The sequence below is a fragment of the Aptenodytes forsteri genome, unplaced genomic scaffold (genome assembly GCF_000699145.1).
Source record: "Aptenodytes forsteri isolate BGI_AS27 unplaced genomic scaffold, ASM69914v1 Scaffold61, whole genome shotgun sequence".
Lineage (NCBI taxonomy): Eukaryota > Metazoa > Chordata > Aves > Sphenisciformes > Spheniscidae > Aptenodytes > Aptenodytes forsteri.
Genome location: NW_008794443.1, coordinates 2,494,377 through 2,517,560, shown reverse-complemented (window position 1 = coordinate 2,517,560; position 23,184 = coordinate 2,494,377). Strand labels below are relative to the sequence as shown.

At 45.4% G+C, this 23,184-nt stretch overlaps 1 protein-coding gene across 1 annotated transcript; it reads left to right on the top strand.

Moving 5' to 3' along the window:
* Positions 1–170: 170 nt before the first annotated feature.
* CLCN6 (chloride voltage-gated channel 6) lies at positions 171–20,027 on the top strand. The gene is made up of 23 exons (XM_019474720.1): positions 171–221; positions 676–735; positions 1,798–1,863; positions 2,421–2,486; positions 3,175–3,241; positions 3,655–3,761; positions 4,001–4,127; positions 4,737–4,804; positions 4,913–4,971; positions 5,631–5,763; positions 6,673–6,786; positions 7,046–7,212; positions 8,140–8,266; positions 8,643–8,769; positions 9,112–9,265; positions 9,367–9,526; positions 9,670–9,776; positions 10,402–10,588; positions 11,227–11,384; positions 12,231–12,387; positions 13,121–13,228; positions 13,888–14,013; positions 15,885–20,027. The coding sequence occupies exons 1-23, from the start codon at positions 171–173 to the stop codon at positions 15,963–15,965; spliced, it is 2,577 nt and encodes an 858-aa protein (XP_019330265.1). The 3' UTR covers positions 15,966–20,027.
* The last annotated feature ends 3,157 nt before the right edge of the window (positions 20,028–23,184 follow it).

Below are 23,184 nucleotides of genomic sequence, written 5' to 3'. Positions count from 1 at the left end.
TCCGCCCCAGGTGCCGGCGCCTCGGCCCGCGCTCGGCCCGGCGCCTCAGGGCGCGGTACCTCAGCCGGCGCCTCAGGGCCCGGCGCCTCAGCCAACGCTCGGCCCTGCGCCTCAGCCCATTCCCGCTCTTTTGCCTCCTGTTGGGCCCGGCACCTCAGCCTATTGCCAAAATGCCTCGGCCCGCACTGCGCCGGTACCCCAGACAACGCTTTTTTTTCCGGGTATCCCAGCCCCTGTTGCTGTGCCTCAGCCTGTGCTGCTGCTCCTCCCGGGTACCGCACCCCTTGCAGCCGTTACAGGGAGTGGCTCTGGCAGGGCGCTCTCCAGCTGCCCGGCATAGGAGAATGCTGTCTGTTCAAGTTTCTTGTCCTGTGCTTCCCTGTAACCTGTTGCTGTGAAGGAAGCTGGGATGTGGGTTTAGTACTCTGCTTTTCTATGCTGTGGGGAGCTCCCATATAGAAGTAACGTAGTGTATTCTTGCTGAGGGGCAAGCTTTAAGGTAAGACCCTATACAGTTACCCCAAAGTAAGCGGTGGTCTGGTAATCCATACTCTGACTTTATAAGCAATAGTGGCATAGGCCGTCCCTAATTTTGGCTTTGCTACCAGTGTTCATGGGCACCTGTACAAGCATTCATTCCCCTGATGATTTTCCTTTTCTGCGTTTGTTTTGCAGACAATCCTAGGAGAAACTCATGAAGAAGAGGATGAGATCCTTCCACGCAAAGACTATGAGGTGGGAAATTAGCTGATAGCTTGTGAAATTAATGTGAAAAGAACTGCAGACAGGTTTCGATCTGTTTGAGTTTCTAATGGGACAGGTACTCAAAATGCATCACTAGTTAGATTGCATTGGCACCAGCAGAAATACCAAGAGTTGCTGCGCTTGCAAAGGACTGCTCCTCATCATTATACATTTCTGGGTTAAAGCCCTGTGAGTAGAGCTTGAACATCCGCTGCTCAAGTCAGAGTCTTGTTGAGAAAATTCATTTTCAGAATCTGTTGCATTGTTCCACTTTTGAGATTTACAGGCTCTAGTGGTCTTGTTTCCTCATGACTGTAGAAAGCGTCTGTAGCTAGTTGGTCACTGTTGCCTTACTGCTGTCTCTGATGTCATGCTGGCTCACAGCAGATCTTCTCATCTATCGGATCCTGCTTCTTACAGGAGATTTTTGCTTTTTGCATGTCTGTATGGTGGCCCTGAGCTATTTAGAGCAGTTGCTGTCAGCATGGGTGTCACCAGCTCAGCCTGTTACTGCTTGGCTTGGAAAGGTGAAGTCGATGTAGATAGAAGCTAGTGGTACTTTGTGAGTACGACTGGGCAACTCTATATTGCTTTTAACTCCCTGCTGTGATAAGCTTAAGAATTGATGCTGTACATCTGGAGAGAAATTCCTATCTAGTGTTCCTGTTGTAGTGAGAGGTTAAATATGAAGATCTAATGTTATCCCCTGCACTGTCAAATTGGAGGCACTTAAAGCAGTAAAGTCTAAACCTGTACAATGTGACTAATTTAAAGTTGTATTAATCAGTCGTGTTCCTGTTTGGTTCCCTATCTCTCTCAGCTTGGGCAGTGAAACTGGTCTGTTCTTTCACTTCCTGATTCTCAGGGTCTGACTCTGCTGGAAATATTTCAATGAAGTTGTTTCCAGGAGTTTTTTCTCCTACTGTTGTTTGCAAAACCTACTGTGGGGGTAGTAATGACTTCTGTAATCATTAACAAGGTCTTCTATCCCTAGTTTTTTGCACAATCTGTTGCAGCTGATTCTCTTAATTTGACCTTTTGGCATTCTTTCAGAGCTTGGATTATGATCGCTGTATCAATGACCCATACTTGGAAGTTTTGGAGAGCATGGACAACAAGGTAGGACCTTGTTCTTTCTTTTTCATTAGCTTGAGAGCTAAAACTGTGGACATTGCCCAGAGAAATTTGCCCAGAGGAGTCGTGGATGCCCCATCATTTGAAGTGTTCAAGGAGAGGACTTTGAGCAACCTGATCTAGTGAAAGATGTCGCTGCCCATGGAGGGGGGGGTGTAGGTGGACTAGATGATTGTTAAAGGTCCCTTCCAACCCAAACCATTCTATGATTCTAAATACGCTCCACTGTGGGAAATTTTGTGGGTTTTTTCTTCTTTATGAAGGAAATTCTATGTGCTCTCCTGGTTTCTCTATGAAAAGAATAAAAATTTGTGTGGAGATTATAACTCCCAGCATCTGTTCTGATCCTCAGGTTTAAAGTGAGCAAGATGTTCAGCACTTTTAGTTCCCTATTTTCAGTTTGCTGTTGTCACCATCTTCTGTTGATTTCTCACTCTAGCTGTGATTGAGCTGTGGAGCCCAAAACCTCCTTTTTCTGATCCCCACTTCTATGTTGCTTTGACTTGGCTTTTTTTTTTTTTTTAAATCCTCTTTCTAAACAGAAAGCCCAGAGATACGAAGCAGTGAAGTGGGTGATGGTTTTTGCTATTGGAGTCTGCACAGGACTGGTAAGGGTCATGCTTTTTTGGGGAATGAGGAAAATTCAGGAGACTAAGCAGGAATAATTTAGAAGTCAATGGCCGAGGAGTAAAGAGGAGGAAACATTCTTTTTCATGAAGTGGAGAGCTTAGTAGCTGGAGTTGTCTTTTGGGAATATAGCACGTTGTTGCAAGATTATTTTCCAGGAAGCCTTTTTCTCTTGCTGTGCTTTCTTTGCAAAGTATTCTGGCAAATCCTTTAGTTCTGCATACAGGAAAACTTGTCCAAAGTGAGCACGTAATAAAAAAGGATGCCAATTTACAGCTGAACTGTGGTTTTTTATGTTTGGCATTACTAGCTTCAGTGCATGTGCTTTCTAGAGTGTTTGAAAATTAGCTTTGCTGACTGTATGCCTCAGTTAAACACCAGCTTTCTTCTGTATCCTGAAGTGTGTTGTGGGTATTAAAAATGCTACCAGATTAGTACTCTGAAAGGCATCTCTTCAGGAATAATTCTAAGATGAATCTGTCCCAGTGAGAATGAGGGAGGCAGCACATCTGAGCTTCTGAAGTTACTTTACTCTGAACAACGTTTCTTTTGCCTTCTTCATCCTCTGTCCTCTCGTGTGTGCATATTTCTGGTAGTACTTACTAGAGGGTGGTATTTGTTACTTGTATGTAGTAATTTCTGATGGCAGATCTGTCTTCTTTTTCATAGGTGGGCCTCTTTGTGGATTTCTTCGTACGGCTCTTTACCCAGCTCAAGTTCCGTGTGGTACAAAGCTGTATCTTTTACCTAGTGTATGCGTTTCTGTTAGACTCAAGTGACCTTTTCCTTTCTGTTGCCATGTTTTGCTCAGAATAGCTGAGACTCAGACTTCTGCCATCAGTCATGTTGATGATTAATCAAGTTTTCAACTTGCCCACGTAATTCAGCCTTTGAAACCAATAAATGGTTCCAGTATCATGTACTGGATTAGCAAATGCTAATCCCTGAAAGAATGAGTGGTTTCCCTTCCTTGTAGCTCAGTCTTGAGCTCTGAAAAGGAAGCCTGGCTTCCTAATGGGTTGTGTCATCTGCCCTGGCTGGATTAGGAAGCGCAGGCTTGGCTCCTGATGCCAGTGGGACCCCAAGACAGTACCAAGTGATTATGTTTTTGGGGGGGAACGTTGTTGTTTTCCTTGACTGTCCCTGCAGCGGTGGAAGAATGCACTGAGAAAGGCTGTCTTGCCTTGTCCTTGCTGGAGCTGCTGGGGTTCAACCTGACCTTTGTTTTTCTTGCCAGTCTTCTGGTCCTGATCCAAGTAAGACTTAGGTCCACTGCTGCTCCTTACACAGCCTCCCTTTGCTCTCACACATGTCCTGGCTATGAAGTTTCCTTCTTGCCAGAAGCACTTTCTGCCCCAGGACATCAAACTAGCTTCACAGTGCTAATTGATTTAGCTAAGCAGGGTCTCTTGGTCCCTTGCTGTGCTCTCTGATGAGATGTTGTTGGTCAGCTATGAAATCGATGCAGCACAGCGCCAGTGTTTCTTTTCTGCAGCCTGTAGCAGCTGGATCGGGAATTCCTGAAATTAAGTGCTACCTCAACGGGGTAAAGGTTCCAGGGGTTGTGCGTCTCCGGACGGTGGTGTGCAAAGCTATGGGAGTGCTCTTCAGTGTGGCAGGAGGTAAGAAGGGCTGTGGTGTCTTGATCTTGTTGGGATAAGGAATCACTGAAGGGGGAAAAATGCTGTCCCTGCTGTACATAGGGCACAGAAGGCTTCTCCTGCCTTTCCAGTAAAATTATTTTGATGGGCTGGAGCAGAGTGATGAGCCCCGAATGCATATATACAGTAGAAAATATACAGAAGGATCAGGACTATTGGGGGAACAGGTACTTTTTTGGGTTGCCTAGTCAGAAGTGGCTCTTTGTGGCTCAGTCCAAGAGGGAGACCTGAGGATTCTCCCGAACACATTGTCTAGAGCAGCCTGCAGGAGGCTATGTTCTAGGCAGCAGGGCAGAGTAACTTGGAGAGTTCAGAGTCCTTGTAACAGCTGTCTTTGAATGGTTCCACCCACTTGGAATGCCAAGTCCGCACAAGTCTTCACAAACATCTGGGGGGTTGAGGGGGCAGGGGTCAGCACCTTCCTTTACCTTGAGGGGAGAGAGAGGAGCTGCAGGCTTGGCACAGGGGACTGTGCCATGGTGTGGGAGTGGTGAGCTGATCTCTCCTGGCATTGTCAGCAAGGGAGAGGGGCAGGGGGAGTGTGTTGCCTCATCAGTCCTGTTTTTCCAGGTCTTTTTGTCGGGAAGGAGGGTCCAATGATTCACAGTGGTGCTGTCGTGGGTGCGGGTTTGCCACAGGTTAGTGCTGGCCTCGGTCACTGGCCTGGTCACACCACTGCTTTGTAAGAGTACTGTGAGGAGTAAGTTTCCATCTCCTATGTTTCTAAATCTTTACTTTGTTTGTAGTTCCAGAGCATCTCTTTGAGGAAGATCCAATTTAACTTTCCCTATTTCCGCAGTGACAGGTACTGTACCCGGGATGTGGAGGAGGGGAGAGGAGGATGAGTGAGCAGACTTCCTTGGGAGAAGGGTGGCGGGCTGGGATGAATCAGTCGGTTGGTTTTTCAGTCTCTCTCTAGTGTCCTGCAGTTTCATTCTGCAGGAAGGCAACACAGGACTTGACTCTTCCATACTGCTCTGCTCTGGTCTCCATGTTCATTGATGTTCTCTTGTACTACTCAGCAAAGCTCTACCCATTTAAAACCTTTAATCTGAATGGTTAAATGGCTTCATTGTTGAGAACAAGCTCAGTTACTCACCCCTTATGACCAAGATATGCTCCAGAGAAGGCTGGTCCACCTGAATGTGAACAAAATCTTGCCCTTCCCTCTCTGTAGTTCTTTCAAATGATGCTGGAGCCCCGCGGTTTGGGGTGGTTCCTCATATACTGGGCAGTTGTGTAGTGCCAGAGTTTTGCTCTGTATTGGTGCTCTAGTGAAAGCATGATGCTGCAACAACTTACTGAATAAATGGTGTTGCCTGCCATGGCCAGCACTTCTCCCAGCTGTCACTCCTGTATCCCTGGGATATATCCATAAATGCGAATGGCTTCTTACTTTGCAGAACCTAAGCATCTCCAGAGCTCTACTTTGTTAAACTGAGATTGTTTTCCTCTTCATTTCAGGGACAAAAGGGATTTTGTATCTGCTGGAGCTGCTGCAGGGGTTGCAGCTGCCTTTGGAGCCCCAATTGGGGGCACTCTTTTCAGCTTGGAAGAAGGTTCCTCCTTCTGGAACCAGGGACTTACATGGAAAGTGGTGAGTAATGACTCTGGCTCTTCCTGTGTCTCTTCCTTGAGCTGGACCTTTGGGAGGGCTTTTCCATGAGGGCATTCAGATTATCCTCTGTCTCCTCCTGAGCTCTCCTGGCAGGAGAGAAATCGCCTGCTCCGAGTGCTCTGTAATTGCTACAGATCAAGAGCAGAGATGAGTCTGGTACTATCTGGAACTATGAGGCAACCGTAGGCAGCAGATTTAGTGTACCTGGGAGAAAGGGCTTTTGTGCCTGGGCTCTTTGCAGTCCGATCCTTTGGGAGCAGACAGAGTAGGCAGGTGCTGAATTTCTTTCAGCTTTTGTCTGCCTTGGGGAGCTGTATTGCAGCAATACCATATGCCTTCAGGTTGCTGATTTCTCTGCCTCTAGTGCCTACTTTCATGAAGTTGACAGTATTTTAAAAATGTGTTGGATTTCATGATGTTTTTCGCGTTTCTTATGCCAAGTGCCCTGTTGATGGGATTCAGTTAGTGTGCTCTTTCTCAGTGGGCATAAAAGGAGCCAGGGGATTTGCCAAGATAGCAACTCTCTCAGAGCCAATGGACACCTCAATTCCAGCTCTAAACAAGCTGTGTTAGTGCCTTGTAATTGATTTGCAACTGCAAATTAGCATCTTTGACAAAAAAAAGAGCTTTTTCTGCAAGAATTACTAGGTGAAATTCCTAACTTCTTGTGTGGGAAACCAAATCAGATGATTATAGTAGTCCATTCTAGCCCTGCTCTCTTTTGCAGCAGGGAATGGGTGTTAAACCTCAGTAGGACAATTTTCCTAAAGCTTGAGAAGGCTCTGAGGTTCTGTTCCCCAGGCATAAGTCTCAAGGAAGAGCTGACTGTGCCAATATTAATTTTGGGAGTGTTTAGTTCTTCCTTTTTTTTTTTTTTTACTTCCTCAGCTTTTCTGTTCCATGGCTGCCACCTTCACCCTGAATTTTTTCCGCTCTGGGATTCAGTTTGGAAGTTGGGGGTCTTTCCAGCTCCCTGGGCTGCTGAACTTTGGGGAGTTTAAGGTAAGATTTAGTGCTGTTATTTTCCCCCTCACTCCAGTCTTTTGTGTTTCTTTCTGGTTTGTTCTTTTTTTTTTTTTTTTTGATACATGCTTGTATTTCAGTGAAGGGCAGTTGATATTTAGCTGCAATACATTGATAGCCTAAGACAGAATTGTTTCCCTTTGGTCATAGCTGCTGAAAGTGGAGACAGAAGTGTTGGTAGGAAACTGCAGCAACTACTCTAATGCTTTTTTTTTTTTTAATGCTTTTCTGCCCATAGTGCTCTGAGTCTGATAAGAAATGCCACCTCTGGACGGCTGTGGACTTGGGCTTCTTCATTCTGATGGGAATTGTGGGAGGCCTTCTCGGAGCCACCTTCAACTGCCTGAACAAGAGACTTGCGAAGTACCGCATGCGGAATGTGCATCCCAAGCCAAAGCTGGTCAGGTATTTGGGCTCTCTTGAGTTTGTGCAGGGATCTCTGATCTGTGTTTAGTGTCCCAAAGCAAAAGCATCAGTCTAGAAGACCCAGTGAGAGGGATTGGAGGAAATCCCAGATATATTATTTTTGAAATCACAAAACGAAGCCTCCATAGAACTTAAAAGTGAACACCAGAAACCAGACGTTACAGTCCTTCTGCATTTTTGTAATTACTCTGGTGGTACAGAGTGAGCTGCAACCCCCCTTACAACAGCTATGAAGGGAGCTCTTTATAATAAAGGCTATAGCTGAACAAACTAGAGCTTTGTCTCCATGCAGTATTTTTTTTGTCTTGTCCAAACAGATGTGGAAGGAATAGCTGATTCCACTCTCTCTCTCTTTTTTTTTTTTTTTTTTTAAATTATCTTCATTAATTAAATCCACAACTGAGCTAATATCTGTGCTATTTAGAGAGGGAATTGCCATGTAGTTCTGGAAAATAGCTGTTTGTTTGCTCTAGACAATTCCTAAATAAGAAGCCCAGTTTAAAAAAACAAAAGTGTACTTCAGCAGTTAGAAAAGAGATTATGAGAGACTATGCATCAACCTGTCCAGTCCTGTCTAGACTTTCACCCTGTAAGGATCTACAGAACATTGCTCCCATGTGAACAGCTTCATCACTGAACCCTTCCCTGTGGCTTTTTATATGTCACTACAATGTGTTTCTGGGCAGAAATAGCTCCTTTTTTGGGGCAGGCAATTAAAAAGGGGAGTTAATGCAATCCCTGGCAACCAAGTCATAATTCAGCTTGACTTGCAGAGTCCCCTGCTTCTGCTGTTAAGCTGTAGTGACTGCGTCTTCTTGCAACCTTATCACAGTTGTGTGCAGAGCTGGGACTGGGTTACAGGGCTGAGTGTGGCTTCAGTGTATGGTTTCTATTGTGTACTTGCAGGGTCTTGGAGAGCCTGCTGGTGTCGTTGACTACCACGGTCGTGGTCTTTGTAGCCTCCATGGTTCTGGGGGAGTGCCGGCAGATGTCTTCCACCAGTCATAGTGGCAATGACACTCTGAGCCTACAGGTGAGGGATCTTTTGTGAAGATTATATGTCCCCATCATATTGTTCATCCTCCAGAGAAGCACAGGCACATAATGAGCTTTTGACAGCATGCAGTACATGACAGAACTTCAGTGAAAGCCTACTGAAGTGAAGTTGCAGGAGCTTAGGGTAATAATGAAAGCTGCCCTTTGTGCTTTTGTACTTTGGCGAAGCAGCTCAAGTTGTGAATCAGGGAGTCCATTGATGTTGCAGGCCCCATCTCTGCTATTGATGTTTGGTCTGAACTTCCCAAAGTGTGGGCTGGCAGCCCTATACAGAAGGGTTATGCCCATTCTGCACAAAGGCTAATGTAGGAGAGTGGATTTTAACTGCTCCTATCTTTTGTGTCCTGCATTAGGGTATGTCAGAGGATGTGAATTCAAGCATCAAAACTTTTTTCTGCCCAAATGAAACCTACAATGACATGGCCACACTCTTCTTCAACCCTCAGGAGTCAGCTATCTTGCAGCTCTTCCACCAGGATGGTGAGTAGCTAAGAGACAGTGTCCCATCCCATGCTTAGGCTTCAGAGCTTCATCTTGCTTGAAACAGCCTTGTCATAAGAACCATAAGGCTAAGAGCATCTTCAGGCTGTCACGGCTCTGGGGGACTGCTAGGACAATGGGTGAAAGCCTCCTCCATGGGAAGAAAGGGCTGCTTTTCCTCTCTCTTTCACTTATTCATTGTCTTCATGTGTGTTTGGACTGGGAGACTAAGTAGCTGTTGTGAGATGAGCCTGCTGTGAGCTTAGGGGTGGATGGTGCAAGACTACTGTCTTTGTCTGACTGACCTGTGCCCCTTTAGTCACGATTCTTCTTGTGTTGCAGGTACTTTCAGCCCAGTCACACTGTCCCTGTTCTTCCTTCTCTATTTCTTACTCTCCTGCTGGACATATGGGATCTCTGTGCCCAGTGGTCTTTTTGTGCCATCACTGCTTTGTGGGGCTGCCTTCGGACGCCTGGTCGCCAACCTCCTCAAAAGGTGCATTGAGTGTACATATGTGTGTGAGAGATATGCTGCAGACTCACGCTGAGCGTCTGAGTCAGGTTATTCTAATCTCCGGTCTCTGTGTTTTGCCCTAGCTACATTGGCCTGGATCACATCTACTCGGGAACCTTTGCACTGATTGGGGCAGCAGCATTCCTGGGAGGAGTGGTCCGCATGACAATTAGCCTGACCGTCATCCTAATTGAATCCACCAACGAGATCACCTATGGGCTCCCAATAATGATCACCCTCATGGTGAGTGCAGGGTCTTAGGTCTTGCTTCTTGCAGACTGCTTGAACATGTGCTGGCCCTGAACCTCCTCCTTCCAGTGCTATGATAAGCCAAGGAGTCTTGTACTTGGAGCAACAACTCAGTAGACCTTCCGTTTGCTCTGCAGGTAGCCAAATGGACAGGGGACTTTTTCAATAAAGGCATCTATGACATCCACGTGAACTTGCGAGGAGTGCCTCTTCTGGAGTGGGAAACAGAGGTGGAAATGGATAAGTAAGGCTGCTTGTCTTGGCAGGGCTGTGGGTTAGAGTTTGTGGTAGGGTTCTTGCTCAGAAAGAAATGCTGTAATGCGGGGGGCTGATGCTTCATCTCCAACAAATTGGGCTGCTCTGAGAGGAGCAGCTGTGAGGAGGACTGCTGTGAGAGGAGTTGGGAGTTGTGCCTCAGGCCTGCGGCAGGAAAGAGGTGCTGGAGCCCTTTCTGAGGAGGGGTGGACAGGTGGAGATCTGAGGAGCAGATTTGTGAGGTTCAGCAAGAACTCTGTGAAAATGTTCCACTGGACTTTGCTTCTTGCAGAATTTAATCTTCTTCCCGCCTGTCTCCTTTCCCAGTAGTGTTTAAACACTTTCTGTAAGTTGGAACCTTTTTTCTTGCTTATAGTGCATCATTGATGCAATGTTATGTTAAAAAAAAAAAATTAAACAAAAAAAAGAATTGTGCCAGTATGGCTAATAACACAGTGAAGGTGAGCACACAGGTACAAGGAGCTGGCAGAACTAAACTGCAGCAGACTCCTTCAGGATCTCGTTTGGGACTGGTTTGTTTCCTTGTTTGTCTGTCACCAGCCTTTTGTCGCTGATGTGATGCATGCAGCAATCTTGGATTTCTGTTTCCTCAGACTACGAGCCAGCGACATCATGGAACCCAACTTGACATATGTCTACCCACACACCAGGATCCAGTCCCTTGTTAGCATCCTGCGCACAACTGTCCATCATGCCTTCCCTGTAGTGACAGAGAACCGGGGCAACGAGAGGGAGTTCATGAAGGGAAATCAACTGATAAGTAACAACATAAAATTCAAGGTAAGAAGTTGCTTGTTTGATAAGTTGAAGGGTAAAGAGCTCTGTTTTGCAGGTGGAAGGCCCTTTCTTTTGTTATCTAGGCTTTTGTCAGTGCAGAATTCAGGTCAGAGATAAGCACCTACTGCAATATAAAATTTTCAAGCACTCAATTTCATTCCATTCTCCGTGTCATGGTAAAGGCAGAAGAGTGGGCTGCATTCCTAGAGGCTTAAAGTTAAGAGGACTAAGTAACATGTTTAGGATAGACATGGAAAAAGTTTGGATTTGGCACTGAAGTACTGAACCCACCATTGAGATCAGTAGTAGGTGACTAAATGCTTCCCTCCTTTGTAGGAGGGGTAGTGGGGCAGATGCTTTAGTCTCTTGGGAAACTTAAATTTTAAGGTCAGAGTGAATAATGAACGTGCTTGTGGCATACTCGTACTCTAGCAAAAAAAGGTGCCTGAGTTCCTAAATTCCAGGTTCTCTGTCCAAGGAGACTACAGTCCTGTCGTCTATTCTTACAAGTACTGCAGCAGCACTGACTAAGGAACACCTTATCTGGTGAAATAAAGCTATGATCAAATAGTTCATAGTTGCTCTTGGATAACTGTTGCCCTGCTCGGAGGGGGTATCTGAAAATTGTTTGTTGTATCCAGAAATCTAGCATCCTCACTCGAGCTGGAGAGCAGCGCAAGCGTAGTCAGTCCATGAAATCCTACCCTTCAAGTGAATTGCGTAACATGTGTGATGAGCACATAGCAACGGAGGAGCCACCAGAAAAGGAGGATCTGCTGCAACAGATGCTAGAGAGAAGGTGAGATCCTGGTAGGCACAAACATATGGAAACAGGGTGTTTCCATATGTTGAGATGTGTTGTGATGCTTCATACAGTCCCTGTCATTCCATATGCCAGAGGAAACAGTGCTAGTATCCACGTTTTAGGAGAAGTGACTTGTCAGGTCTCATCAGCCAGTGCTGGGGCTCACACCTGTGACCGAGTCCTAGGCTAATGGCTTGATGGTGTCCAACCTGTTAACTTAAATTTCCTTCAAACAGCTATCCAGGAATATTTCCTGGAGAGGATGGAATAGCTGGGGAAATATCTTGTCTGTAGAAATCGATGCCCTCTTGTCTGCAAAAACCTGAGGGCTCTGCAAAGCTCGCTTCTCCCAAGAGAGGAGCTAATGACTTGGTGCCGTAATGCTGATACCACCTTTCTGGTAACTGGGCTGAGTCACCAGGCTTGTATTGCAGTTGCTTCCAAGCAGAAGCCCAGTCTAGTGAATCAGTTTCTAACCTAGTGATTGTGCCTCTTACGAGTGGAGTCCTGATCCTGACGTTTTGCCATATACTTCAGCTTTTATTAGAATCTGAATAATTTGGCACTGAAAATTGCTTTAGTAGCAAGTGATTTGAAATTGAGGGTTAGGAGACTGTCTCCATTCTGCTGCTGTTGTCATACTCTGCCTGTGGTAATGGCTCTTGACCCCTCTCTGCTATTTTGTTTGCTGGAGAAAAGACTTGCTTGTCTCTAGCAAGAGTCCCCGAAATGTTCAGGAGAAGGTTGCAAAGAGCTGAAATAGCTGTTGTTGTTTTGGAGGTGGGGGTATGTGTCTCTCCTTAAGTTCATGCAACTTATCACGTGTTAAATCTGTCACAGATACACTCCCTACCCCAACCTGTACCCTGACCAGTCTCCCAGTGAAGAGTGGACCATGGAAGAACGCTTCAGACCTTTGACCTTCCATGGTTTGATCTTGCGCTCACAGCTCGTCACCCTCCTTGTCAGGGGTGTTTGTTACTCCGAGAGCCAGTCGGTGAGTCTTCCTAATGAGGAATTGTAGCAGAGACATCCCTACCCTTTCGGCTGAGAAGGTTGGGAACAATATTTATGGGCTGCCAAAAAGAATTTAACTATTTCTACGCTTCAAGAAATGCATCTGTGTTTTAAAAGCTGCAGACGGATAATGTGAATTCTCCCTTGCAGCTCTTGAATAAAGAGAATTTAATTTCTGTTTAAGCACCCCCAGGAAAAGAGGATGGCTACTGTTTAAAAAAAAAAAAATAAACCAACAGACCCATTTGTTGCATAAAGGTGCAATCCTGTCAGAACTGGAGAACGGAGGGCAGATATTAAATACGAATAGAGCAACCAGCAGTGTATACTGTGTGTTGTTACTGCTGCGTGCCAAGGTCTTACCAGGAGAGTGTCAGCTGTATCACTGAGATCAGTATGAGCATTTGTGTTCGAGGCCCATCTTCCACAAGGCTGATTTGTTGCTGCCCTCCAGTGTTGAGTGTAGATCTGTGAGAGGTTGGAGAGCAGATCCGTTGCGCTCTCAGCTAAACGCCTTTATAGGTTTGGGCTGGCACTGCTGCATTCTGAGATGAGCTGCGAGGAGTACCTCTGCAGAAGTCGTATGTGTGGGCATGGGAGGAGAAGGAGATCTGGGTGAGTGATTGGGAGGCATCGTTTGCTGTGCTGCTTGCAGCCCGTGTGCTATCTGGGATGGTGACACATCAGTTCAGTGGGATTTGTTTTAATTGCAGAGTGCGAGTCAGCCTCGTCTGTCCCATGCAGAGATGTCAGAGGATTACCCCCGCTATCCAGATATCCATGACCTGGACCTCACGTTGCTGAACCCTCGCATGATAGTGGTAAGAGATGTACTGCAGTGTGACAGTGTTTCCTGATATATGTTTAGAACTGTCCCAAGCCTTCAAAAAAGCTGAGAGCATGTTTATGTCTGCCCTTGGGTGCAGTGACTAACATTCTGTACTTCTCATGCATTCAGTCAGCCTTGTCTGCATGTGGAAATCAATACTCATACCTGCTACGAGGCAACGTCGCACACAGGTGCTTTACTTTCAGAATAAGATGTTGCCTGTCTAGTTTGACTTCCTTCTAGATTAGACTCCTGCCTGAGTGAGACTGGACAGGCAAACTGCTGATATCTGTTTGGAACTCTGTGTGCTGGCAGCTCAGTCAGTGGCAGGCCTGTCATTGTCTTTGTGAGAGGAAGTGTAGGCCAAAGTGCTTTTTTAATATACATTCTTATGTTTGTGGACCTGCATTTATCCTGCTCAGAGGCTTTCTGCGGCATTGGGCTCTTAAGATCGTGGGTTACAGTGTTCAAACAAACTGTGACAAATTCAAGTTCCTGAAATAATTTCATATTTGTGGAGAAGTGGAAGATGCCCACAGTCCAATATCCCATCCAGAGATCAGTGTAGGAATTGTAGGAATTGCTTGTTAGTGATTGCCAGAGATAGTAAAAATGCCTCTTGTAAATAATATAATTGGTTTTCTTTCTTAGGATGTCACCCCATACATGAACCCATCACCTTTTGCTGTCTCTCCAAACACTCATGTGTCACAAGTCTTCAACCTGTTTAGGACAATGGGACTTAGACATTTACCAGTTGTGAACGCAGTTGGAGAGGTGAGTCCTTATCTCCATTTTGTCTTGGCTGAGCAAGGAAGCCACTGTGGTTTTTGCAATGCTTTCCACCTTTGGGAGAATTAAGATCTCTTAATATCAAACAGAAATGCTTTAAAGAGATCAGAATGTGTTGTGGTTTAACCTGGCAGGCAGCTAAACACCACCCAGCCGTTCGCTCACTCCCCACCCTGCAGTGGGATGGGGTAGAGAATTGGGAAATAAAAAGTAAAATTCATGGGTTGAGATAAAGACAGTTTAATAGTACAGAGAAGGAAGGGAAAATAATGATGATGATGGTGATGATAAAAGAATATACGAAACAAGTGATGCACAATGCAATTGCTCACCACGCGCTGACCGATTCCCAGCCAGTTCCCGAGCAGCGGTCACCGCCCCCTGGCCAACTCTCCCCAGTTTCTATACTGAGCATGACGTCGTGTGGTATGGAATGTCCCTTTGGCCAGTTTGGGGCAGCTGTCCCGGCTGTGCCCCCTCCCAGCTTCTTGTGCACCTCCAGCCTTCTCAGTCGGTAGAGCATGGGAAGCTGAAAAGTCCTTGATTTAGTGTAAGAACAACTAAAACATCGGTGTGTTATCAACATTATTCTCATCCTAAATCCAAAACACAGCACTGTACCAGCTACTAGGAAGGAAATTAACTCTATCCCAGCCGAAACCAGGACAGAATGTGATCTTCTTAAGGCCCTGAAGCACTGTTGATTACTGTGACTTTGTTACCATCTTTTGTGTCCAAGCCTGCTTCCTGCTTTCCCTGCAAAGGGCAGGACATGCAGTCTCTCTCCTGTCTCAGGCTGGCAGCATGTGGAAGCTCTTACTGTTTTGTACCTGTTGAGAGGCCTTGAGCGCATCAGAGGCCACTAATTTGGCTTCCTCTTTGACAGCTTTGTTCAAGGCCAAGAGCAGAATTTCCTGTGTGTTGGGGCAGGAGGTTTTTCTGCTGGAAGGGAACTTGTGTTCTGTTCCTACTCAAAGGAGCAGCAAAATAAAGGAGTCTTTGAATGTTTTGTGCTTGATTCACTGTACTTGTCTCTGCCATCTACAATGCTCAGGAATAGTCAGTAGGTGTCAGTAACTTCCTATAAACATAATGAGAAACTGTTTCCCTTAGGCTTGAACTGGTCTGTCTGAATGAGACAGCAGTGCTTTTTCTGCCTCTTGGGGTTCCTAATAGCTACTCTGCAGAGCCTGTTGGTTGAAAAGAGATATTGATTCATTCCATGTTTAGTACAAGATGCTCTTGCAGTACTAGAGAGCAGCCTAGTTCTAAACTCTTTCAATGTGTAAAATCACTGAGGTGTTTCATCAGCTGAAACGCGTGGTTCGACTGTTTCCCCAGCGGGCTGGGGGAGGGTCCCTTTTCTGACCTGCCAGCTAGTGATGGCCAGTGTGCAGTCAGCACTTAGCTAGTCTTCACCACTTCTCTGTTTTGGTCTTTAGAGCTTCCTAGAATGTATCTAGGATACAACAAAGAGACAGCTTTGTCATTTCCAATTACAGTTTTCACTTTCCAAAGGATTTAGTTACGTCCATGTGCTGTCTAACATGAACAGGGTTTCCCTTCCTGGGCAGAGGTAACTACTGCTGTGTCCAGGCACGATAGCAGCAGTTAAGCTGTCTGTTTGGGTGTAGTTAAAGCAGTGTCTTGCCTGTAGATAAGTGCTGGGAGAGGGAGGGGCGTTGTTTTGGCGAGATTTGAACTTGAACCCACTCTAATTCAGCATTGGTCAAGAACTGCTTGCAGGTTCCCTCTTTTTTGGGGGTTGGAAAGAACAACAGCTCTACCATGCACGTCTTAGTGGCACATCTGTGATACTGACTTGTATCTTTTTTCCTCTTTTCTTCCTCTTTAAGATTGTTGGGATAATCACTCGGCACAACCTGACCCACGAATTTCTGCAGGCAAGACTGAGACAACACTATCAGACCATTTGATGCCCCTGCCCACCCTGCCCCACTGTCGGTGTGGCTACCTCCCTCTTCCAAGCCTGCACACGCGCTCGCATTCTGCTTGGACCCCACAAGGCCCAAGACTTGCCGTTTGGCTTCTCACATGCATATCAAGCCTGGGGAGCTGGAAAACATCTTGCTAGCCAGAGAATTAGAGGAGCTGCCTGAGCCCAGAGCTGTTGATTGGTCTCAGGCACTTGGTTTGACCACTCTTGATCCAGGTTTTTTCTTTTCCTGTGCCCCAGTTATCTCCTTTCATCAGATGTTGTCCTGACGCTGTATGTTCTGCTATTTTGTTTTGTTTTGGTTTTTTTTAAGGGTTGGAAAAAAGAACCATCTAGCTCCACTGTGTCCTGTGCAGAGAACTGCAGCATCTTTTCCCTGTCCTCCTGTATGTCTCCCTTTTCCTCTTCCTCCCTTGTTCCTGCAACTGTTGCCTTATTTGTGTGAGAAGGGGGTCGCTGTCAAGGCTGAGAGGAGATACTGAAGCTTGCAGTTATCAAATAGCTGCTCTGGAAGATGGCTTTTCTCAAAAGCAGTATTAAAAAAACCCCAACTCTTTGCAAATACACTTCTCTTTGCGGGTGCTCCCAGTTGCCCATGTTTTTCCACTCTGGCTTCAATTGTTCCTAATTTCTCTCCTTCTTTCATGGCGAAGTATCCCTGCTGTGATGTTTTTGACAGCAGCTGACTTTTGAGAGCAACCCAGTAAATCAGGTGTTCAAAACAGTTCAATTCCACTTACTGTTTGGGATTATAAATATTTAATGCATTTGCAGAGCATCTCAGAGAAGGGAGATCTCTTTTCCCTGTTAGCTGTTGCTATTATCTCCCTGTAAGAGACTCTTCTAAGGCACTTTGTGGCACTCCACTTTGTCACTACCCTGACACTCCTGTGTTTCTTGGCATTTGTAGGCACTTTGTCCTTGTACTGATCCAACAGTGAGAGCCTGGGACACCTTTCCAGCTAGGGTTAGAGACCAGGGAGCCCCACGTCCTTGGAGCACAGTGAACTGTTGCTTTCTGGAGGCAAATAGAACTGATGCCCTGTCTCTGGGCTTGGTTGAATTATCTCTGTGTCATGGGAGGAGCTGGTGTAACTTCAGGCTGCCATACAGGAGGGATACTTGGTGCTGGTGACTAACAGGCAGGATCTGCTGCAGGGTGATAAGTGGGGCTGTCTGCTCTAAAAACGCTTGGGATAATGTTTGCAACTGCAACAGCTGAGTATCTGTAAGGGTAAAATCAGCACTTACAAGCCAGTTGCAGCCAGTTCACTGCTTTAGCAGGTACCATCCTGGCCAGCACCTGTATTGTTCCAGCAGGCACCTGCCCTCCTGAGTTTTGCATACAGATGACCCTCAGTGGGAAGCCAGCATTGTGCCTCCCGGGGCTGCAGAGCTGATTGGCTTGATAAAGCACAGAGCATTCTCTCAGCCAAGAGACTCGCCAAGTAACATGGGGAATGTATCTCAGAAAAGGTTCTACACAGCCTCTGAGCGCTCCAGTTAACCTGTTGTCTGCCATAAGGAGCTAGCTAGATGAGAGTTGTGGCAGAAGGAAATCAGACATTATTGTATTTTCTGAATTCAGGAACTCATCTATGCTGAAGATTTTCCTGACTAAGCCTGAAGAAGTTGTGCCCTTCCCTTACATGTGTCAAAACACTAAATCTGTTAAAACAGCTTTTTTGACTGACTTTATGGAAGCTGATTGTTCCAGGGCACTGCTCTGCAAACTGCTGGCTGCTGAGCCCTACTACAGTTAGGGGTAGGAGGAAGTTTTGTGCCCAGGTCACCAGCCATGGTCTTGATGTAGGGCTCTTCAAGTCACTGGAACTCTTAGATGTTCATGGAGTCTTTGCAGTCCGGGTAGTTGGTAGACAGATGTATTTCCTGACTGTGCTTGCAATAAAGATGGCTGAGTCATGGGAGGCTCTTGAATTTTATCCAGCAGATGAGAGAAAACTTGGTCTTACAAGTGGTTCCTGAGGCCAAGTTTTAGGGTAGAATTTGTCCTTGTCATACGGTGCGTGGCATGGCTCAGCTGGAAAGTTTGGTTTTAGCAAAGCTGTCTGTAAGCACTTAGATTTTAATTTTTATTCCTCTCCATTGACATCTGGAGGCCTTTTTTTCATTTAGTGTTCTTTCCCACCTGCTGCCTTACTAAGAGAGGAGGGGCAGATCTTTCTTTTTTTTCAAGAATGGATTTATATCATTTCCACAAAGGAAAGAGTGGGCTGTGGTATGTGCAATGGCAATTGTTGCAAAGGAAGCTGCGTGTGTCCCAGGACCCTTTGTTAACTATGGACACTCTCCAGGGCTGCTTGGGAAGTGACCGATCTAAAGAGCAGGGAATACGTTCGTTCTTTTCCCTTTCTTACTGTGGAACTTGCAGCAACAGCTCTTGTCTCCTCCACTAAAATAGTTTTGCTGGCTTCTGAATATCCTAGCTCCATTTCAAATAAGGCGTGCAAGCTCTTAAACTTCCAAGAGTAAAGCGAAGGTGTTTTCATACAGCCAGTATCTATCTTGTGCCTTCAGCCTGGACTCCTTAGCTGGGACAGGTGTGGCATGTTCCTTAGAGCATATGAGTTGACATCGGCTACTGCTCTTGACTTGCAAGTTCTTTCCCTGTAAGCAGAGTAAGGATGTTTGTTCTCTCTGGATAGTCTCTGCAGGTGATTTCTAAAATGCCCGTGTTCCCTGAGCTCTGGTCTTGCACAGAGCTATCCCAAGAAACTTCCAGCACCCTTTTGCACTCCCTGAAGCTGGACTGTAGTTTTGAAATATGCTTCTATTAACCTACCTTTCATTCAAAGGATTTGTGCTCATGGGCAGTTACAAATCACAGGAATCCTGTTTTGATGGGATTTCAGATCACTCTAATGTGGAATTAGCAATCCCATACTGTTGGAGCACCTGTCAAGAATGCCCTATGTCTCTCCGTGACAAATCTTTTCCCTCTTGCTCATGTTTGATTGTGTGTGGAAGGTTCCTTCTCTTTCTGCACATGAATAGGGCTCCTTCGATTGTTTGCCTTGAGCTGGTCATGTCCTGTTTCATTTCTGTACACAAACTACAGCAGTATATTTTGCTGCAGGATGTCTTGTCATCGCTACAGAGGCCTGGAGTTAGGCAATCCAGACAAGACAGGCTGAAAAATCTTGTCAAGGTTTGTATGAGCACCAGCTGTGCTTCCCCATGAGAAGGCCACTTGCCTTCAGCCTGCTGTCAGCACTGTCTGCTCTGCCTATGCATCTATCTTATTCAAACGTTTCAGCTGGAAAACACACCCCTTTCACTCCTTCGGTAAAGAAGTTTTAAATGAGGATGGTGGGTGACCCTGTCAGCTGCTTTAAAGCAAAATCTCAGTGTGCAATCACTGTTATGTAGCCTGCAGAAAGGGAATTACAAGTTCATCTGATGTGTGGAGGTGCAGCATTTCCCTTCTGCTAAGGACTGATGCAAAGGGGCTTGTGTTGAATCAGTCTTGTTCTCACACTTTGGTCACTTAATTCCTTTCTTACAACACATTGACTGCTTGTACTCTGGCTCTCGTTGCTTAGTGATTTACCAAGAAACTTACTTCTAACATAGGTGCCTGTAACCTTTTACTCAGAGCAACACTAAAGGAATAGTAACCAAGAACTGGATTAGTATTGATGGCAAAAGTTAGGGGGTAGTATGGGGCATTCTCCCCTGCCTCGTGGTTTCCTGTGCAGTGTTAATTATGCAGTTTTGAATTGTTAACTTACTGTGAGCCATTCCAATGGTAGCAATTTACCTTTCCATTTGTTTTTTTTTTTGCACTGTTTTTTGTTATGAAATGATGTAAGCTAATTCCACGTGTATATAAATTGTATTTTTTTTAAATTTGTATGAATATATTTTTATTTGAACTATGGCACTTGGGAAGTATTCATGTAACCATAACATGTCTGAGAGTAAAATGTTTGTGTGTCTCCTTCAGCACTTTCAAGGCCTTTTGATGTTTCTAGTGTTGTCTTATTTTTGCCCTTTATTATAATAAAACTGGTAGAACATGGCAATATCCAAGAATATGATTTGAGGTAGATGAGTAGTTGCTATTTATGAGCTGTCTGGATCTAACAGTTTGTGCAGAAGGTGCTCTGAGGCTGGGCAAAGATAGGAATTAGTGTAATCCTTTAGGTTGCGACCACTCTAGTCCCATGTTCTCTCGCAACAGCTGTTTAAAAGGAGGGAATTACCGAACGTTTGATAAGGAGCTGAATTGTGCACATTGTGCTAGAGGTGACTGCTGCTTTTCTTACCTGAGAACTCTTGCTTTCTGCCTGCCTCCCAGTAAGTTAATGAAAGACATTTAGAGTGCAGTGTTGCACTTCTTGTTTACAGGGGACTTCTCCAGGATGTGAAAAAATCTTAATTTCATCTTTAGCTTTTATTTAGTTTGTGGCTATCTTTCCTGCTTTATCCTGCTGTCTACCTTACAGAAAAGAACTTGTGACAATTTTTGATCTTTCATCACATGCTTAGGGGCCAAAAATGTGAGTAAGTACAGTCTTTGAGCACCGTAGAAATATCTGACCCAAAAGCTCATTGCCTTTCCATGTTTGTGCTGTTTTTCTGTATCAGGTAACTGTGTTGTACAGGTTGCCTATAGTAGCTCTCTGATGCACTCTAATGCGAAGTTAGCCAGCAGCTTGTCTGGCTCCTGCCCTCAGTCTCTCGCTTGGTGTGTATGTAATGACAGGGAGAGCCTGCAATAGATAAAAGCATCTATTGGGAGGGGATGGCGGAAAAATCTGTGTTTGGGAGTTAAATAAGAAGTGCCGTGGTGGTCTTAATTAAGCTGTGCTCCTAGCAAGGAATCAGGGTAGAAGAGAGTCATCAGGAGAAAAGAGCGGGGGGAACTCTGCTTCAGCTCTGCTACTGCCTTCTGTCATAAATGCAGTAATGTAGGAGGGAATGAGAGAAGCATTTCCTTCCTAAAATTGAGGTACATCAACTGCCACTTTACCATAACAGTAAAGGAGGAAATAGACTATCTGTCTTTTGCCTACTTTCGCACCTCCATCCCCTGAAAAAAAGAGGTTGGGAGAGGTGTGTCTGTCCGTGCTTACAGACACAGCTTGACAATTTGGTGTAATGGCAACTTCCTTGCAGCCAAACCTTGCAGCCAGCTGGACTGATGCAGATACCGGACACTTGGTTAGAGCCTTTGTCAGCTTTAGGGCTGCTTTGGGTGTCAAGATTATATGCAAGGTGATTCCTACTGCAGATAATAAAAGCAGTAAAGTTTCTTGCCTGAAGAAGGAGGGATCAAAAACAGTTTTAAGTGGTGGTTTGTCTTGCATTTTGTCATGGGTGATAGAGGTGGTTACTAGAAAAGCTGTGTATTACATTCATGCTTAAAGCAACCAACTTCATGTTTAGATTAAAATCCCCTTCTACCGAGGTTTATAGTGTCATTAAATCCAACCGTGTGTCATGATCCCCGTACCTGTAAACTGTGTATCTAGTAGAAGAATTTAGTGTTGTTCAGTGAGATTTTTGTTTTTGTTTTTGCTTTGCTTTGCTAGTAGGATAGAAGCTGCCTACTTTAGCATGTGTGCACACACATACAGGTGTGTATCATGCAGCACACACAGGCCGCCCTGAGCTTTGGCTGCACTTGTGTGTAAGATGAGAGAACGAAGCTGCTCTTCTTGTCCAGGGTGCTGAAGCGCTTTTCAGCGGCAGTGGGATACACTCAACCTCTTCAGCATCCACTGTAGCTCATGTAGACATGAAGTGTGTGAAAAACCTTGTTCGTAAGCTGGAATGAGATGGCAGTGAGTTCCACCACCGTTTGGGAAGCAAGGGGTATCAGTTTGTGAGGTTTAGACGTCGAGATTGCTGTTTAAAAGGAAGCAGGATGTCCCTTTCTCCAGGCTGTTTCAAAACTGCAGAAATAAAAGCACAAGTCGCTGTATGGGCCATGTATGGTTTAACGCACATTTTAGTCATTCTTAAGCATCTAGGAGCAGGATACTGGAACCCATATATACCAGTTTGAATAGATGAACATAGAGAACTATACTGTGTTGAAGAACTCATGACTCTAACAGAAAAGACAGGACAACCCTGAGGCCCTTGCTGACTCCCCCAGCAGCTCCTTGATGCTTATACTAGAGAATATCTCTGTGGGATGGCCGACTTTACACATTGATTTTATCTTTCTTCTGCTTCTTCACAATTCCCAGCATAGCAGGCCTGACCCTAGCTGCCTTCTCACTACCTTCTGTTTTCTTAAAACTTCCCCTCCTCCCAACTCTGCTTCTTCTTCCATACAGGATTCTGCTGTTTTTCCAACAGAGCATTCAGGCGATGGGAAGGTAGGAGGAAGGTCTTACAAATCCTCCTTCCTTCCTTCCCACATAAAAGACCCCAAACTGTGATTACAACTGTAAGCCTTATTTTTGTCTTTTTTTTTTTGTGGAAGTATATCACTCAGGGATAGAATCTGCTGCTAGGAAAACAAAATACAGGCATGGTATAACCTTCTGTTTACAAAGGGCGAGTTGTACTGTTGAGAGGGGAATGGATGTGCTCAGGATCCTTTGAACTAGGAACCCCAGCCATACTGATTCCTTTCGTTTTGTTCAGATAGGATGATGGGAAGGCTGGCCTCAGAAACTATTACAAGCGATCAATGAAAAGGAGCGAAGGCAGCAGCTGTTTCTAGTTGCCAGCAGTGAGGTACACTGGTTGCCAGCAGCATGGTCTTAAAGTTTCTTCCTGTGTTTTTGTTTCACTCTGGTGTCTTCCTTCTCCTCACTGTGAGACTGATCTTGAGACCTCTTTATACTTGCAATGATGGCAGGAATAAGACTCAAAGAACAAAGCCCGCTGCATTCTATCACTTGTGCTGGTAAAGGATTGGGGATTGGAGCCAGCAGAAGATTCCCTTTTAAAGTTACTTGTCCATAGCAGCTGTCACTGGAGTGGCAGTGGTTCAGCTCCAGCAGGGAATGACAGCACAGGGGCATCTGCTGCAAGAGATGTTCTTGATTTGTTTCAAGACGTTTCACACCTCAAAGGTGTGAGAAAAGCACCAGAAAAGATCCCCCTTCCTTTATCTCTGAGCAATGCTTCTGGACTCTTCCTTCTTCGGTGTGAAAATTGAGACAAGTGTCAGACAACTGGGTGCCCAGCCATCAAATGGGAGCTGTACCGCTGGG